Here is a 20,096-nt window from a genome sequence, read left to right on the forward strand (position 1 = left end):
CCACTACTTAAAAAAAAAAAATGTAAGGATGTGACGTCATCTCCAAGGGAGGTACGTCACATCCTTAAAACCACATGGCTAACATCACATGGTACTACAGTCAATGGGATTGAAGACAATCCCATTGGTTCCTGTACCATGTGACATGTTCCATTTGTTTTGAAGGATGTGACATCATCCCTTTGTCTGCTAATGTATTTATTTATGCCACTTTAGTGTATATATAAATATAGTGACAGACAATGCATTTTTTTGGAAAATGCTTCCTTTTAATTAATTGTAATGTTTTCTATTTCTGTTTATTGTTTTGAGTAAATTGTTATGTTTTTGTAGGGCTTGTTTTTATAAAATTTTTGGATTGTTTAGGCGTTTAATTTATTTATTTTTTCTGTTAGTTAGCTATTTATTTAATTATATTATTCTTGTGTTTTGGGATTACATTATTTTCTGTTTTGTTGTTTGATTAATTTTATTGATGTGTTGTTTAGACTTTTTAGTGCTTTTCTTCTTCTGGTGTTTGGGTGCTTGTGTATTTATTTTATTCTTGTGTCTTTTTGGCAAGGTTATTTTTTATTGTTGCCCATTGACTGCTATAGTGGGGCTATTATATGGGCATGATGTGCCACTGTGCCAATCAATGGGTAGAGGGTGGGGATATTTGCCCTGGGGTGGGTGGTGAGGCCTCCCGGGCGGGTAGCAGGGAAGGGGGGGTTAACCTCTTAATTACTATAGCGGTTATTAACCGCTAAGGTGATTAAGGGATTAGGGGCCCATAGATTGTATTTTTTATTGTTGTGTTCCTGCCAACGGAGGACATGGAAGCGGAGTATGGTGATGAGGATGCCCTTCACCCTGGCATGGGTAAGTGCAAGTTTTATTTACTTTATTTATGCTGGCTGGCTAATTTTTTATTTACAATGGGCAAATGAGCTATTATCCATATCTGGATAATAGTAATTTTGCCCATAACTGTACTGTAATGGTTGTTGGGGGTAGAGAGGGTGCCCATTTATTCGCATTGGCGTTATCTTTGCTCCCATGAGGGCAGAAGTAACCACACTGGCAATTAATGGGTGTATTGTTTAGTATTGTGTTTGTATTTTTATTTTTGTTTATTGTGGGTAGCGGGGATGGGTGGTATTTGGCCAGTGGTTGGTGTTTATACCTATCGGGTGGGTAGCGGGTAGCGGGAGAGTTAACCCTTTCATTACCTTTGTGGTATTAACCGCTTAGGTAATGGAGGGGTTCACTCCTCCCATAACCCCCTCCCCCCCGCAAGGCCTAAACACCCACCATGGGCCATATACCACCTTCCCCCACCCCTGCTATCCACAATAAACCTGGCACTGGTTGTTAACCCCTTCATTGCCTCAGCGGTTCACCGCTAAGGTAATGAAGCTACCTGTAAATGCATTTTTCATGCATCGGGTTGATGCCGGGGGTCTCCGGTGCTGGTATTAATGTGTATCAGCTCCGGAGACACACGGAATCAGTCCGATGCACGAAAAAGGCTTTTTGCTAGCGAGTAGAATCTTTGATAAAATCTCAATTCCAGAGCCTCGATAAGATTATTGAGGCTACTAGAATTACACGTTTTGATCAAAATTCCGAGTTTGGACTTATCGCCAACAAACATGTGATGTATTTGGCCGGGAGCCAGAAATCGCAAAAAAAAAAATGCTTTCCCCGTGCGACTTAATTTAACCACCTTATTAACCAATTTATTGAGGCTTTCTGAATAGCTACCAATTTTTTTTTTTGTGATAACTGCTCAAAGCCTTGATATCGAAGCTACTAGAATGAGGCCCACTGAGTTTGAATCAGGGAAACTTGGTTCAAATCCCAATGTCGGCTCCTTCTGACATTGTGCAAGTCACTTAATCTTCCTGTGGCACTTCCCTCAGGCACCAGAACCATAGATGGTAAGCTTATCTTGGCAGGGACATTGTCTATAACAGGGCTGCACAACATACGGCCCGCCTGGCCTCTCTGTGTGGCCCGCGGTGACTCCGGCCGGCCGGGCGCCATTTAATTAATTAAATAAATTAAATTTTTTTTTTTTTTTTTAAAGTTTAAAAAAATGGCGGCGATTCATCCCTCTCCCCTCCTCCACCGCCCCCCCGCCCCCTCCCTGCCCCCGGGTTTTGCAGTGCGCGGGGGCAGAAGCAGCATGAGGAGGATGCAGGATGCCGGGGAGGTCAGAGCATGCCGTGTGTGTGTGTGTGTGTGTGTGTGTGTGTGTGTGTGTGTGTGTGTGTGTGAAAAACGGCTGTGGTGCAGAGGTGGGCTGCTGACATGTGAGGGGGGGGTGCTGACATGTGAGGGGGGGTGCTGACATGTGAGGGGGGGTGGGCTGCTGACATGTGAGGGGGGGTGGGCTGCTGACATGTGAGGGGGGTGGGCTGCTGACATGTGAGGGGGGGTTTGGGCTGCTGACATGTGAGGGGGTGGGCTGCTGACATGTGAGGGGCGGTGGGCTGCTGACATGTGAGGGGGGGTGGGCTGCTGACATGTGAGGGGGGTGGGCTGCTGACATGTGAGGGGGGGTGGGCTGCTGACATGTGAGGGGGGGTGGGCTGCTGACATGTGAGGGGGGGGAGAGAGAGAGAGTGTCATATTGAGGGGAGGGAGAGAGAGAGTGTCATATTGAAAGGAGGGGGAGAGTGTCATATTGAGGGGAGGGAGAGAGTGTCATATTGAGGGGAGGGAGAGAGTGTCATATTGAGGGGAGGGAGAGAGTGTCATATTGAGGGGAGGGAGAGAGTGAGTGTCATATTGAGGGGAGAGAGAGAGAGTGTCATATTGAGGGGAGGGAGCGTGTCATATTGAAGGGAGGGAGAGAGAGTGTCATATTGAGGGGAGGGGGAGAGAGTCATATTGAGAGGAGGGGGAGAGGGTGTGATTTAGGGGAGGGGGAGATTGTGTCATATTGAGGGGAGGGGGAGAGTGTCATATTGAGGAGAGGGGGAGAGAGTGTCATATTGAGGGGAGGGGGGGAGAGTGTCATATTGAGTGGAGGGGGAGAGAGTCATATTGAGGGGAGGGGGAGAGTGTGTCATATTGAGGGGAGGGGGAGAGTGTGTCATATTGAGGGGAGGGGGAGAGTGTCATTGAGAGGAGGGGGAGAGGGTGTGATTTAGGGGAGGGGGAGAGAGTGTTATATTGAGGGGAGACATTGGGGGGATGCTGACATTGGATGCTGACTTGGGGGGGGGCTGCTGACATGGAATGGGCTGGGGGGATGTGGAGGGGGTATTGTGTTTTTGATGTGGAGGGTGGTATTGTGTGGGTGAGGGGGAGAGATGGGGGTATGAGAGATAGATGGGGAGTATCATAAAGGTTGATAGTGAGGGGTTCTGGGGGAGATGAGGATGATGATGATGATGAGAGGTGCTGGAGGAGAGATGATGATGATGATGATGATGATGATGATGATGATGATTTAACCCGTGCGGCCCAAATTTTTTTTCCTTGGAGCAGGTCGGCCCTTCTCACTTTACGAGTTGGGCAGGCCTGGTCTATAACAATCCTATGTGCTGCGTATCGCCCCCTATATTGTAATTGTGAAGCACTTTGAGTCCCATTTGGAGAAAAGCGATATATGAAATAAATTTATTATTAAATTATTTTTGCCCATTTCACTTTCTGTATTGGGGAGGATTACACATGAGGCCCCACTGCACGCGCCGGCGCGGCAGCCTGGCGGCATGTGCACGGCACTTCACTGCGGTCTGCATGAATCATTTTTAGGCGCGGGAGAGTGGCCAAAAACGGGTCAAGTCGGCGCGGCCATGATGGGGACGGGGGCACGACTCCGAAGTTTTATTGGACTCAAGATGGACGAAATAAAAATCCGGCTGCAAATTTCCTTTAGGGCTTTAATTCTGCCTTTTAGGAGCAGACAATACACATACTGCGCTAAGCCCCTAAAAGCTAGCAACAAATCTGCCCAGCAACTACAATGGGGCTTTACTTCCTGCTCTGAGCTGTTTGTAAATGATGATGTCACATACCTGGCCTCTGATTGGCTCTCTGGCGCACCACGTGATGCGTCGCCGCTCGGGAACACAATCCACTTGTAGCCCCTGCTGGCTGAGCCTGGGAGCGAGGAGGGACCGGGGACAGACCGGAAGCAGGTAAGGAGCTGGTGGGAGGCGCACACGCGCCGCCGACTGCACCGGGGACCTGGCCTTAGGAAGAGTTAGTGATTACATTTCAATTTAGCTTGGGGGAAATGTTTGGGCAAACTAATCTTCATTGCATGTAAGAAACCTTCTTACATTTATTGCTGCTGTTTAGAAAGGAAAAAGCATGCGATGTGCATGGTCATACTTCAGAGAAACCTAATACATAACCCCCACTGGGTTTCTGCTGTGATATTATCTGATTACACTGAAATCCTCAGAGAATTCTGTCAGGCTAGCAACATAGTAGTAATAATAGTTTAGTTTATTTTCATACAGCATTGCCAGGACATGCTGCGATATATATAAAGAACAATGCACACACAATCTGGGGGATTCACTAAAGGTTGATAAATGAACAAATTGGCATCATTGGTATTTAACACCTATTTTATTTATCGTTCTTTTCACTGAAGCCATATTGCACGAGTTAAACAATATATACAGTATGTTTGTTTTGTTTTTACAAATGTATGCAAATTAGGAATTGACGGCTAATGACGTATTCATTTGCTGTTCACTAAACTGTGATAGTGGGTCATATTGGGCTAATACCAAAAGGTAGGTGCTAAAAATACATATTATTAAGAGTGTAGTGCTTATTAATATATTTTAACCCCTTAGAAACCCAAGTGGCCGGCTAGTCATGGTTAAACGATTACTAGCCGGCCACTAAAAGTTATTTGTATTTTTATTTACAGGGTGATTATATGGTAGGGTGTATATTAGCCCCGCTGGTATCTGAAGGCATTCCTCTGCATAGCATTGGTTGTTGGCTACAGGCATTAAAGCTGTTAAATAAATTTCTGCCATAGGGTTTTCTGGGAATCCCATTAATCAGGGCCAGCTAGGAATATTGCGGGGCTCGGTGCAGTGGGGGTTTGGCAGGGCATCTTACCTTCTCCGGAGCAGCATGACCTCCTCCTACAACGCGGCATCATGACATCACATTTTCATGGCAACGAGGTGCGCTGTCATGGCAACATGGCGCCACGTGCCATTGCAGCGTCATTTGAGGTCACGTTGCCATGACAACGTGACGCTGCTGGAGGAAATACCGCTCCGGAGAAGCTTGGAGGCCCCGTGCTCTCTCCCCTGGCAATCAGTTTAATTATTGTGGGGATAAGCGTGGGGGCCTCTGTATCCGTGGGGCTCGGTGCTGGGGCACCGAGGGCACTGCTACCAAGCCAGCCCAGTACATAACTCTATTGTAGAAAAGTGTGATATCTGCTCAAGCCTCCCCCTATATTTTCATTGGTATCGGAGATTTGTATTGCAATCTAATGCAGAGTTAACGCAATTTACAGGCATGCAAATGAGAATGAATTTAGCAAATTATAGTTACATAGTAGATGAGGTTGCAAAAAGACATGTATCACATTTTACCTATGCTAAATTTAGACGACGATACTTTATCCTATATCTGTACTTACAGTATATTGATCCAGAGGAAGGCAAACTAAAAACTCCAGTGAATTATCATCCAATGATATCTCATAAGGGGGAAAAAGAAATGTCTTCCTGACTCCAATAAATTCAATCACATTTCTCCCTGGATCAACCTCCTTCCCATGTTTCCTTATTGGATATATCCCTGTATACCTTTCCTTCCTATAAAGATGTCCAACCTTTTTTGAAGATATTTGTTGTATCTGCCATCACAGTCTCCATGGGTAATGAATTCCACATTTTAACTACCCTTAAATTCTGAAAAAATAATTATTTGTTTAATACGGCTTTAATTCTAAAAATTATCACTGCAATCCCATTTTAACGAGAAATTTTAGCACCGCTACATCAATGGACTTTTGTAGTTGTAAATAGCTGTATCGCGTAGGTGTGCTCACATGTCCAAATCATTAGAAAAGTGTTACTAGTATGTGGGTAAAGATTGTACCTAATGCTTGTGACATGCAAATTTAGTATGCAAATACTGTAAGGACATTAAAAAATGAAGTAAACCGAATATCGACTCCTAAAGCAGAGTGGTTTTTAGCAACTTAAGTTGTGATTGTTATAATAGCAATGTCCGGTATATCGGGTAAGTAGCAGGGATGGGGGAGACCACATAATGGGGTAATGCAAGGAATAACTGAAGCGGGGTACTTACAGAGAGGCGAGAAGTTCCCACCAGGCTGTGTGACCCCTTTGCATGGCTTCTCCTTACCCCCGTCTCCGTTCCGCTTGCCTGTGGTGTGGAGCCGCGCGCTTTCTACTCGTCACCACTGATCTGCTCCTCCCGCCGCCATGAGTGATCCAGTGGCGTCCGTTGAACCGAAGTGTAGCAGGAACAAGAAGGGATCGAAGGGACTGCCGCTTACTGGAGAAAAAAGGTCAGGAACTCACCAGTATAGAGATTTAAAAATCTTTAATGAGCTACATAAAATTTGAGACAGAACTCCTCCTCCCATGCGTTTCACGCCCACTATAGCGCTGTCTCAAATTTTATGTAGCTCGCTAAAGATTTTTTAATCTCTATACTGGTAAGTTCCTGACCTTTTTTTCTCCAGCAAGCGGCAGTCCCTTCGATCCCTTCTTGTTCCTGCAAATAAGGACAATTTGCAAAATGACGGCGATGGAAACAGAGGGAGTGAAAGCCTCTAATAGTTTCATCTTTTTCTCCTCATGTAACACAAACAATAGTTAACTAATACAATTTGTGGTGAGTTGTATTAACTGAAAATTACACGTGCAAAAATACTGCAGCTAAAAAATTATTTGCATGCCGTTCTCCGGACAAAAGTCGTCTATTTGTGAGATGTGGCGGCTAAAATATTGATCTTTCTATTGGTTGTATTTGTATGTTATGAGATTGCAATATACGTGTAGGCATTGAGAGCAGCGGAGGATGTGTTTTTTTCTTTGTATTACTTTACCTTTTTTGAGGAATTACCACTAGCACCTAACATTTGATTACTACAGTACACCGTTTGCTTTTCACCATAAGTTAAATAGAAAAAAGTGGTTTTATATAAGAGGAGAGGAAGATGAAACTAATAGATTCTCTGTGAGTGTTTCTCTCTGAGTCTCACTAACTCTGCACAAAGGCAAGTTGTATCAGATCATAAACAGGTCACTTTTAAAGCAAAAAATGCATGCACATGTTTAGTAGTATTATTTTTTGAATAAATAACTCTTATCGAACACGGTCCTGCTTGTTTCTCCTTTCTTACACTTATATGAATTGTCACCATTATTTGGATGAAGACTCCAATTTGATATTTTCATCAAATAATGGCTAGAGAAAGGTTAACAAACTTGCCCACCGTCACAAGGAGTCGGCATTGGTAATAACTTTGCTATCAACAAAATTCAGAACTTGCCCAAGTTCCATCAACTTGTGATTTATAATTTCTGAAAGGTCTAATGATCCATGGGTCAAGTGGTAAACAGTGCTGAATTTTACATTCAGAGCATTTCTCTCGTAATCCCTCAGTACTGTTATCCTATCATTTAATCTTTTGCCCTCATTTGTCAAAGCATTTCCCATGCCGAGCTCCACCCAAAAAAGAAAAAAATGTTTACGTCAGCAAGTATTTCCTGGCTGTGAATATTTCCTTTAGTGGCTAGGAAGCAATATCCTGGTTCAGTTACAGGTTTTCTAATCTGCTGTATGAATTTTATAGTTATCTAACGTATTTTACCTTTCAGTAGTATGAAAACTTAAGATTTCGTTTTTTCCTTGAATACAAAAAACATTTAAGGGTGAATTGAAATCTATCACAATTCCCCACTCCTGTTCTCTCTTATAGTGTTTAAACGGCAATATTCTGTGCAGGGCCGTGCACATAACGGGAATCTAAAACAGAGAAAAAGTGCAAGCTCCCATAGTGTAATCAAATGTATCAAAAAGGTTAAAAAAAATTATACGGGTGCCAAATGGGCACCTGTGGACGAACAAGTGATACTAGCATATACAGTACAGGCATACCCCGGTTTAAGGCAAAATGTGATCTGTAGATCACATGCTTTTGTGAATGCCAAGGCTTCTCATGAGGAGTTGAGAAGCAATCACCATACAGGCATACCCCGGTTTAAGGACACTCACTTTAAGTACACTCGCGAGTAAGGACATATCGGCCAATAGGCAAATGGCAGCTCACGCATGCGCCTGTCAGCACGTCCTGAACAGCAATACCGGCTCCCTACCTGTACCGAAGCTGTGCGCAAGCGGGGAGACTATAGAGCCTGTTACAAATGCATTATTTACATCAGTTACGCACGTATATGACGATTGCAGTACAGTACATGCATCGATATGTGGGGAAAAGGTAGTGCTTCACTTTAAGTACATTTTTGCTTTACGTACATGCTCCGGTACCATTGCGTACGTTAATGCGGGGTATGCCTGTACAGGGATATATAAGTAAAAAATGCACCCTTAGGCCGCGCTTATAGTGCTGGAGACGCGACCTATGCCGTCGCCACCAGCGAAAGTTGCAATTTGTTTTTTACAACAAGGCCAGTGACGTCACTAAGGGGGGCGGGCCGCGCAATTTGATTGGTTTAGAGACAGTCACATGTGGCGAATGTCTCTAAACTTACTATAAGCGCTTGAGAGTCAGTGGATTTGTATCGGAGTGACGTTGCGTCGCCGTCGCCAGGCACTATAAGCGCAGCCTTACAGGGTTAGCTAGAACAATAGCAGTTAGACCTTGTCTTGCAGCATCCTCAACAGTGTGCGATCCTCTCGTCTAATCCAGAGTTCTGCCCTTCTCCTGCATGGTGCGCGTGCGTGACTCAGATGCGTATATATTTTCCCAGCGCGTTTTATTGCCAGGCAACTTCATCAAGGGACTCTGATCAGCTTTATGTGAGTAGGCTTACTGACTATGCACTTCTTTAACCCACGCTATGCTGAAAATCTGTGTTAATATGGCAGGCATAATCTTACAGGGGTCCATATTAAAATGGATAAGAAATAAAGAGTAACTCACTGTGAGTGCTCATGTGCATGTCATTACCCAGAATCCCTGGCTGCAGTGGAAGCATTGTTTGCCAAGCGATAATGGGGAGAGACAGGGTTGTAGACCTGCCTGAGACATGGAAATCTACCCACAAGTGATATTTGTATTTGCTTATATACCCCAAATCCAATTAATCTACACTTCACATAGTAAAAAAAATAATACCTCGGAAATATCTTGGGGAGGCAATATTTCTGGATGTGACCTTCTGGTCAAATGAGATGTACTTTCATGCAATTTTTCTGCTTAAATAATTCCTAATGAATATGTTAAAACCGCCAGCTTTTTATTGGGTCAAATTATATTCAGATTTCTGGCGATTTGCATTGGCAATATTGGAGTTTAATGGATAATCCCCCATGATTCTACAAAGTAACAATGTACAACATGTGACACATTACTAGGCATCTAAAACTGTTCTCTGCACTGATAGGTAAAGTGTTGAAATACAAAAATATGTTTTTTTTGTTTGTTTTATTGGGTTTGAGGGCTAACCCAACACATTTACAGCAAAATACTATTGAATCTTTACATGTAAATATCTCTAGATTTATTTGCCTGCATTTCTATATTTATAACTGATTGTATCTTCTCAGTGTCTTTCCCTGTGTTCAAATATCTTAAAGCGGCAGATTTAAAAAAAAAAATATTCCAGAGCTAAACCCTGTTATTTTCAGCTTCAGGGTATCCCCAGTTTTTGAGATATGCAGTGGTGACTGTGCTCCCTCCAAGGAAATTCAAAATGGCTGCCACATCTCGCAGGTCCCATGGGCCAATGCGAAGCCACAACAACGTTATCGGCTATGGCTTCCTATTTTACGGCACATTTAAATCCCTTTCGAGAATCAGGAAGTGACACCGGTAACTTTACGGGTTGTATCTAGGGAACAAGAGGGTCCCAGAGCTAAAACGTAGCACTGTTCCACTCTGGAGGACCCTCTACTTCCCATGCTGTAAAATAAAATAAAAAAAGAGTCATTACTTAGGTGAGACTGCTGCTTTAAAAGGCTGTAAATAGAATTTGCACGTATTTTTGTGATTGTTTCCCAGGGACATAAGAAGTTGAACAGATCAGGCTTGTTAATGGGGTCTTATTAATTATGCAATAGGACGCTTATTCAGATCCATGGATTTTTTTTTTACCATCCAGACTGCTTCTGTTTTCCATTGCTTTAAATGTTAGCAGACGTATGGTGTGGTTGGTTAGTGCATTGTCAGAGATGATTCAGAAATGTCAAATTTGAAGGCTAATCCACCCTGAAATAAAATGTTGATAGTTATCTGTTGGCAGTTATTGGCAAACGTGAAGGGCCTGCAATGAGACAGCACTTTACTTACAAGACATATTGATTACTATGGAATTCAATTCCCCCGGGGCAGATCCGTAATTACATGGCTTTCTACTGCTGGGCACACTGCTTTGTGTCCTCTTCTTCCACTAGTCTTTAATCTGTTTTCAGTGGCATGTCCTCTAAACTTTTGACAGTGCTTTTTGCAAAGGGCGCAACACTCTCCCAAAGCCCTTTACTTTCTATTATCACTTTTCCTGATTCTTTGTCCTGATGCCATCTTTCTGTGATTCTCTCTTTTTGTCTCACCTTTTTTTCTGTCATATTCATTATATAACATTAGCAGTATAACAGTGGTTTCAACCTTTTTTTTTTGTTAAGGAACCCTAGATTTATATTGCGAAATACTGGGGAAACCCAACCCTCTCTGCCCCCCGTTTCTCTCTCCCCCCGTCACTCTCTTTCCCATTACACTCCCCCTCTTTATTTCCCCCTGTACAGTCTCTCCCTCCCTCTCTTCCCCTCTTCCCCTTACTCGCTCACTCTCTCCCTCTCTTTCCCCTCACTCACCCTCTCTTACCTCCACTCACTCCCTCTCTCTCTCCCTATCTTCCTCTCTTCCTCTCTCTCTCCAACACATACACACAAACTCTCCCTCTTACCTTCGGGTGATGAGGCCTCCAGTGCAGCTCTGGTCCTGCGCAGGTCCGGGGACTCCCCAGCTCCCTCGTCCGGTAGGGTGGAATTTGGGCCCAACTTCCGGCGCCAACAGGAGGGAGAGGATTTCAGTGACTGCCAGGCTGTTTCTGCATGGGAAGCTGAGGAGCCACCAGCCACCACTGCTGGCGAGCTACTGGGACCGTTGTTCCAGCTCTCCCCCCCCCTGTTGGCCGTGGAACCCCTGAGAGGTACCCGCGGGACCCCAGTTGAAAATCACTGCATTAACGTATAGTTTAGAATCAAGCAAATGCTAAGAAACTGTGGCCTTCTCTCACTTCCTCTTAGTGTAGTAGTTTGATGAAAGGGATAGAATGAGTATCTGAAGAGTGATGTGGGAAACTTTATGAATACTTTAAAGGCCAGGATAGCTGTGGTTCAGGAGATGTTAGTGGATGAAATTACTGTAATTGAGAAGAAGTCTGACAAGTGTGATTGCTGCACTTACAGATGTGACAAGAGTCTGCTAGTAGCATAGTGCATGTGATTCAGGGCAAAGTGGAGTTGTAAAACCACACAACACTGGCATACATATATATAGTCAATAATAAGGATCAAATGAAGGCGGCAGGGATGACCTTAAGCAATAGCAAAGACAACAGAAAGTAACAATTAATGAAAGGATGTACGTTGCCACAAAAGTGCCCAAGGATTGAAGTTGCCGCTAATAATAGAAAAAGGAGAACATTTAGGAATAATTACATTTTTGTAGTTTCAACGATATTTTGTTAGCTGTGAGAATATAAAGATACAATAACGAGAAAATGATGACATAGATTCATGATATAATTAGTCATTAGTAACTAGCATATTGTATTCACAGAATTATGATTGGTGACAAGTAAACTAAAATGTACTTTGACTTTCAACTGTAGGTAAAGCAGGTTGGAAGTCATAAGAAAAACAGGGTTACCACACTGTTCCGTGAACAAGTGAGACAGCAAATGGACCTCAAAATTCATTGTGGCCATGCAGACGTGTGTTTGACTAATAATCACTATAAAGAAATAGGCTGTATGCTTAGTGGGTCAGTCTTCTCCAATGTATTAACTTGTCTTTAATTTTATTATCACATGGTTTTACACTTTTAAGAACTGCAGAGCCCTTTAAGGGATGTATCATAACCACATCTCACCATGCCTACAGAGAAACTTACCAATACTCTTTGCCAGATACTGGCACGGACTTCCAACCAACATACCACTTCTATTGTAAGCTCTCCTGGGCAGGGATTCCTTTTCATATCAAGGGACTTTGTTTCATCCTCATTGTATTATACTTTCCCAGTGTTCTTATGTATACTGTAGATACAAATATATATACAAATGTAGCCAGAGTTACTGACCCCAGAGCGACTTGAACAAAAGCAAAATGCGGAGGCTCCAGGAACAGTAAAAGCCGCGGCTGCCTGTGGGGGTTGCGTTCTGCTCAATGGGAACACCCACAGATAATTTCTCGTGGCTGGGAGAAGCTGCGGGATCCAAACCGCAGGTTCCCCCGGCACCGAGAACACTGACCTGGAATCATCAAACTCCGATCTGCAAATAATGTGTTATTATAGATTATACATTATTATTATTTTTTTTTAATGGTGCAAGTCATCAATGTTGTACCGCTAAAAATAACATATTTTTTACTGCAGCAGATACAACTATCAGAACCGGCACCAAAATGACTAAATAACGCAACTTTTAAGATTTTTGTGCTTGTCATTCAGACCAGATATTTATCGGAAACGGGTTAACGACAAGAAATACCACTTTTTTTTTTATCACCTTATTCGGGCGATAATTTGCAAAACTGCTAGGCATGCAGCAATTCAAGCTATGAAATGCACTACACGTTATAGAGGAGGTGTTGCAGTGTTTTCACCTCATTGCCAATCCAATTTATTGTATGTTGCAAATTGCCATTGGGGTAAAGCATGATCAGTAGGGACATCTTTACTGCAAACACAATCCAGCTCCCAGTTCAGCATTCTGTTATTCTATCAGACTTTCGAATGGAAGCTGCAGATCAGAATGCTGGCACGACAGTATTACTGTGAGGAAGGAAGAATCATGATGTGTGCTTTTCTGTATGCGCTCTCTCACGCATTTCACACATGCTATGTGACAATTACGATGGTGGATTGTTTCAAAATGTATCCAGGGAATGCACCAGCGATTTCATCTCTCCTTCTTAGGAGACACTAATAGATTACTGTTTTTTGTACAGATGTACTGTAATTCTGCTACTTAAAATGATGTGGCCAAATTTACAAATAATTGTCATATGAACCCATTGTAAAGGTTGAAAAGTACAGTATACAAATTAAATGAATCAAGCACTAGTACGTAAGTGTTTCATAATAAACAATCATTGCACTGTGCTTGAAGACTTGCTTTTTAATCAGGGCCAAGGACTAAAGCAAAGGAAAAGGAGGTGCTACAATGTTATTTTTAGTAATGACGACTTGACATCACTTCATCCACTGTTGGATCTGCTCCTGACCAACTTTCCCATGGGCTTTTAACCTCTTGTTACAGTTCTCTTATGTAACAGGAAATAGGTGGAGGGGAACAAACAAAAAGTCAGCATATTAGACACACACACACACATAGCAGCTGGTGTTTTAGACGTACCTCCTTCTGTTCTTAAGAGATATTACATTCAGCTGGCATACCTATCCTCTGAATGTGTCTTGTAATAGCTTGATAACAAATACAGTGTTATATTGGACCTGATTTCAGCAGAACACAACGCAAGATGAATTTTAAGTAAAGCTACACAACATGAGTGCCATGTCCTGGGACTGTGGACTTAAGTACTTATTTGCTTTCTCTCCAACCCTTAAGGCCGGGGTAATGTGCAAACTGCAGGGGCGAGAAGAATTCAGGCGCATTGATCTTGTCCAGAAGGTGTCCAGCGAAAATCAGATTTTGCCATTAGCAGCAAAGCCACCGGATAAGAAACAGCAAGTAGGTTTTATTTTTTTATTTTTAATTCCTTCTTGTTTATTGTACACTTTTTCATACATATAATGTGTGATGCACTAAACGTACTGTATAGCAGTTGCACGTATTTCAGTTACAGTGGGGTTTATTAGCAATGTTAAAGCTGAAAGTAAAGTTGGAATAGGTTAAACTAGACCAGTGGAAGTTTCATTTGTATATATGAACAAAATATTTCAACTTTAGTTATGTGTAGTGTGGGGTTACACCAACTGATGTTATTATTAAGCATAATTATTTGCAAATGGTAAATGCTATCACTACAGTAATTTGTTAATATTTGTCATTTTAAGAAAACTATATATATATATATACATATACCGTATTGGCCCGAATATAGTGCTATGTATTTTTCCTAAAAAGGTCCTTTCTAAAACTGTTCTCGTATTATATGTGCAGCCCAACACCTTTTTTTTCTTCATGTAGAACACCTTCAAAACATTAGGGTCGTATTATGTGCGAGGCCGTACTATATTCAGGCCAAAACGGTATATTGAGAAAGGTCCCAACGGGGAACGAAACGTTGAGTTAATAAATGTCACATTTTGCATATTTTGCCTGTCCCTTTTTCCTTTTTCTGTATCTTTTTGGACAGTATGCACCCTCCCTTTAATGTTCTTTTTTTATTTTGTTTTGTGTGTGCCCTGTTTGTGATATTGATTGATATGTATATATATAAATATATATGTATATATTCTGTATGTATGTCTTTATTTATATAGCGCCATTAATGTACATAGCGCTTCACATTTGTAATACACGTGCCAATCATATAAATAACAAATAATACAAATAACAGATCATGGGAATAAGTGCTTCAGTCATAAAAGTAACATTAAAGAAGAGGAGTCCCTGCTCCGAGGAGCTTACAATCTAATTGGTGGGGAGAATGTACAGAGACAGTGGGAGGGCATTCAGGTAAGTGCGTCTGCAGGGGGCCAAGCTTTATGTATTGTGTATAGTATTAGCCACGCGGCAACTCGTATGCTTCCTTAAGCAAGTGTGTCTTAAGGTGGGTCTTAAAGGTGGATAGAGAGGGTGCTCATCAGATATTGAGGGGAAGGGCATTCCAGAGGTATGGGGCAATCAGTGAGAAAGGTTTAATGCGGAAGAGGGCTTTAGATATAAAGGGGGTAGAGAGAAGACATCCTTGAGCAGAACGCAAGAGTTGGGATGGTGCATAGTGAGAAATTAGGGCTGAGATGTAAGGAGGGGCAGAAGAGTGTAAAGCTTTAAAAGTGAGGAGGAGAATTGAGTGTGAGATACGGGATTTGATAGGAAGCCAGGAGAGGGATTTCAGCAGGGGAGACGCTGAGAAACATTTAGGAAAGAGTAGAGCGATTCTGGAAGCAGCGTTTAGGATAGATTGTAGGGGAGCCAGGTGAGAGGCAGGAAGGCCGGACAGCAGGAGGTTACAGTTATCGAGACGGGAGAGAATGAGGGCCTGAGTGAAAGTTTTAGCAGTCTAGTAACAGAGGAAAGGGCGTATCTCTGTAATATTGCGGAGGAAAAAGAGACAGGTTTTAGATACTTTTGAATGTGAGGGGCGAATGTGAGAGAGGAGTAGATTGGGACCCCTAGGCAGCGTGCTTGGGCTACTGGGTGAATGATGGTGCTTCCAACACTAATGTGGAAGGAGGTAGTAGGACCAGGTTTGGGAGGAAGTATAAGGAGCTCTGTTTTTGCTATGTTAAGTTTCAGTCCAGGATGATATTCCAGAAAGACATTCAGAAACTTTGGTCTGTACAGCAGGTGTAAGGTCAGGGGTTGAAAGGTATGTGTATATGGGGAAAAACATTGCTCAGGCATTTTTTCAGACATACAGCAACAAAATTACATCTTAGAATTTGAGACCAATGAGCATCATTATTTACCATTTATGATGTGAAAGATACAACTAAACCACTGTGAGCCATTTATCATGCTAACTCCATTCAAGTGAGCTACTGTAGTAACCGAGGTCCAATTTGGATAGAAGGCCCTTGCCATGTTTAAGAATTATAGATTTGTTTATAGAGCACCTTCACATAACTAACATATTATTTTGCATTCATCTGAGTCTATTTCATTTCATTTTAAACTCTCTCACTGAATTTAAAGTCACTCCTTTAATTTGAGGAATATTTCACAGTCGGATTACTTTTTCTGGCTACACGTTATCTTCTCCGGACGTGATAATTGTGGCAAAGTTATGTCTGTGTCATCAATCCCATCAACAGAATTTAGCTTTGTTTTTTCAATGCAGCTGCTTAGCTTATAATGCACAATATAAACTGCAGTTGGAAACGTGAGAAAGGTACATAGTGGCTACTTTAAATGTCATTACACATTTGCAATGCTGTACAGATCTGAATTTTAAGTTTAACACCTGTCCAAAATTGCATAGTGGCGTCAAAGCAACTGCGGAATAGTTTTTACTGCATTTTACAATCCAGAGCTGATTTGTTATCCAGTATTTAAAATAATCTAAACATTGAGAATTTTGTGCAATTTGAGGATTCACTTGGTATTTATTTGATAGTAAATGCAGCTTGTACGATTATGGAACTTATATAAATCACATTGCAGATTTGTCATACAGTACCACATTACTTTGCCTAATTTGATATAATTGTAGCTGTGTTCCTTAAAGGAGCAATCCATGCAATATTCTGTATGTGTCTTTTTTAAATAAACCAGATCTAAAGTATTAGAGAATACATACAATTCTTTTTTTTTATTCAACTCCTAATGCCATTTTCAATGAGTTTTAATATACTGAGCATCCTTTGATTCCTATAGCAGGCTTTAGCTCACCTCCCCAGCAGTGCAAGATCTTTGTAACAGTTTCCTGATTGTGATCATGTGTTGCCAATATTCCCAGCCATTTGAGCTGCAAATTGTAACAATAGACAATGTTACCTTAGTAATATCAGGATACATTGTACATTTAGTTATGCCGACTGAAGGATTGATTGAAACTGAAAGACAGCCATTTAGTGAACCCAGGAAAGCAGAGTCTTTGCTGACTGGTCACTGGAGAACAAATCAATCGGTAATTTAGGTATTTAGTTTTCAATAAGAGCAATACAAGGCTGCATATATTAAAAGAACAAAAAAATAGTTTATAGCGCCGCTTGGATTGTCTCTTTACTAAACAGGGCATGTTTCATTAAGTTAAAAGAAGCATTTCTTGTTTAGCTCAATAATATTGTCCTGTTCGCTGTGCCCCAAATGAGCTTGCTTCACTGAATTTGTTTCTACGCCATATAATGATTTCCTTTTTCAAGATATGCTCCCAAGAAATACAATTTAAGGCAGTGTAGATATGAACTCTGACACTTTTATTTTAATGAACCTATAAATACTGCTGGTTTGGGCATTTCATGCCACACCGAACGAGAATTTTTGGAGCAATTTAAATGAGGCATCATCAAACATTACAGCCTAGGGGTCTTTGACCTGATAACAATTTGGTGTTTTCGCTGTATTCATTATGAATATTCTATGCGTAAAAAGCGCGTATTTTGACAGATCATTTGTATGCACTTTTAGCCAGATTTACTGCAATGCCAGATGGAAACTAACTCCCCCAGGGAAAGGTAGAGAGAGAGAGGGAAAAAAAGTGGGAAGGTAAGAGACCGTTTACAAGTGGACCCACTGACTTGTACACCTCCAAATACAGAGCTGGCAAGAGTCGCTGTCTCGGCTGCCGCAGTCGAAGAACCAAAAGTCCACGGTGCCGGAGACGGTGTCTACCGCGATTGCACTGCGAGGCATCCATGCTTTCAAATGTTACCCAGCACAGTGTTTATCCAATGGTGCCACAACCACCACAGTGTCATGTGACTGCAGCAGCACTGAAGATGGGTATCTTGGCACGATCTGTGGATTAAACCCATACTGCATGTGGCGAAATACCTGTGAACACATCTAATATGGCTGGGAAATAGGCTCGTTTAAATATCAAAAAATATATGAACATGATTTCAATTTGCATACTTCCTCTCCAGAAAACCCGCGATTCCACCTCTTTATCCTATCACAAAAACAGTTATTAAACTCGTCATGTTCTTGTGAGATAACAATTTGGTTCATTACATGGATTTAGCACCCTGTTCAATGCAAAGATGTAATTCTCTCATCTTGCAGCCATCGGAGGACAGCCTCCATTCATTCAAATCCTAGCTCCTTCTTTAACAGAAATGTGTCCTAGTTCACATGCTTTTAATGTAAAAAAGCCTTTCATAAAAGCATATTTTACAGATTAATCATGAAGGCATTGATGCAAAATATGCCAGTGTGAACTTCTCAGAATTTTTCTTCTATGATGCATTCAAATGGAGGTTTTTTTTCTCTTTCCACAAAGTTTGAGACGTGTCCCCAAACAAACGTGGCATTGTTTGCTTACAGATCGACTGAGCGAAAAGTAACCTTTTCTGCTCTGCGCTCAAAAAGTCGTTCTTTAAATGATAATGTTGCCGCTGTAAAACGCATTAAGAAGTCTCTGACAGGGAAGGCTTTTTTGGCATTGGTTGATGTATGAGTTCACGTGTCTCTCAGATGCATGGTAAGCCTCTTGTAGCGCTGGAGGGCTCAAGATCCTGTGGTGAAAAGACATCTTAACAATATCGTTAGGGCAATCCCCTGTGTTTTTCACACATAAAAAATATCATTCTCCAGTCTCGTCAGAAGGTCAGCAGTTTCCTTATTGTGAACAAGAAGACTTTGGGGAATCCTTATTTATGCTTTGCCTTCTCTTTTTATGATCGCTTTTGCTCTGAAATATATATATGTGTGTGTGCACGGAAGTGACCAAATACATGGCCCTGTAGGCACAAGTGACAGTGTTTGGGGAGTTGCAAGCAGTTGGCGAAAATAGGGGCTGCGTGATAATCATTGTAAATCACAGACAACTCGTATGAATACACAATGATACTGAACACCAGGGTCTTCCTATATAACTATTTGATTGCTAGGATGTGTGTAAATTTGTGTACACTCAACACAATTAAAAGCAGACTATACTGTCCCTGCTACATAAAGATATGCTGACTTGTATGTATACACAGATATTGCCAATGTTATTTTACCCGCTGGCACACTACCGTGAGTAGCATGGTAGTCCCGCCCTCTTCTCGCGCACAGCCATTTCAAAACAATGGCTGCTTCTCCCGCTGGTGCGTTCTGTGGGTACATCAGTATAAATATAAGTTAACAACAAAAAGAACTAAGGTAGCTTCTCTTGCTGCACAAATTACTATGGGGCCTATGCTAGTAGCCTCGATGAGTTCGCTGCTACATTGCAAGGCTTGGCATGTTCTCGCCGAATGGTCTGTCAGTTGAGTTATCACGGTTTTCAGAAAGAATCTGAACCCATCCCAAACCGTGCGGCAGGAAAATGCCTAAAACTCATCCCTGCCCCTCTCAAAGTTCTCCCTGTGCTATCTGGCTGCAGAGCTGTATAGAGAGAGCCGCCTCTCCCTGCGCATATCTCGCCAGCGATCGCAGTGTTTTCATTACAATTTTAATACTAGTCTACATGAGCAGGGGGTCTCTGGAGCAGAACCATGTTGATTCTAGGTCTGGGGACCCCCTGCTTCCTGAGATACAGGCAAGATATGGGGCGCCGGTATCTCCTATACGTTTAAATGTCCCGTCACGTGACTCGGGACATTTAAACATTACATGGGGCTACTGGCACCCATAATGGGGCATGTATCTCGGGAAGCAGGGGGTTCCCGGACCTAAAATTAACGCGGTTCTGCTCTGGAGACCCCCTGCATCAATCCGAGGCAGGAAAAAGGCATTTTCTTTATCTAAGTCCCTCTCTCGCAACCCTTCTCACCAGCTTCTCACCATATTTTGCTGGTGAGAAAAATCTAGGATAAAATCGCAATTTCAGAGCCCGATAAGTTAATCGAGGCTACTAGAATTGCACGATTTTATAAAAATTGCAGTTTGGGG

General features: G+C 42.1%; 1 protein-coding gene across 2 annotated transcripts in view; it reads left to right on the forward strand.

Moving 5' to 3' along the window:
* RAPGEF5 (Rap guanine nucleotide exchange factor 5) overlaps positions 1 to 20,096 on the forward strand; it is a 264,461-nt gene that overhangs the window by 120,157 nt on the left and 124,208 nt on the right. The window contains exon 9 of one of the 2 annotated variants that reach the window (XM_075587142.1): positions 13,995 to 14,117. The exons of the other annotated variant lie outside the window; for it this stretch is intronic. Within the exon in view, the coding sequence (XP_075443257.1) occupies positions 13,995 to 14,117 (123 nt within the window). The remainder of the gene's footprint in view (positions 1 to 13,994; positions 14,118 to 20,096) is intronic. 2 annotated transcript variants of the gene reach the window in all.

This window comes from Ascaphus truei, chromosome 2 (assembly GCF_040206685.1).
Source record: "Ascaphus truei isolate aAscTru1 chromosome 2, aAscTru1.hap1, whole genome shotgun sequence".
In the NCBI taxonomy this organism is placed as follows: Eukaryota; Metazoa; Chordata; class Amphibia; order Anura; family Ascaphidae; genus Ascaphus; species Ascaphus truei.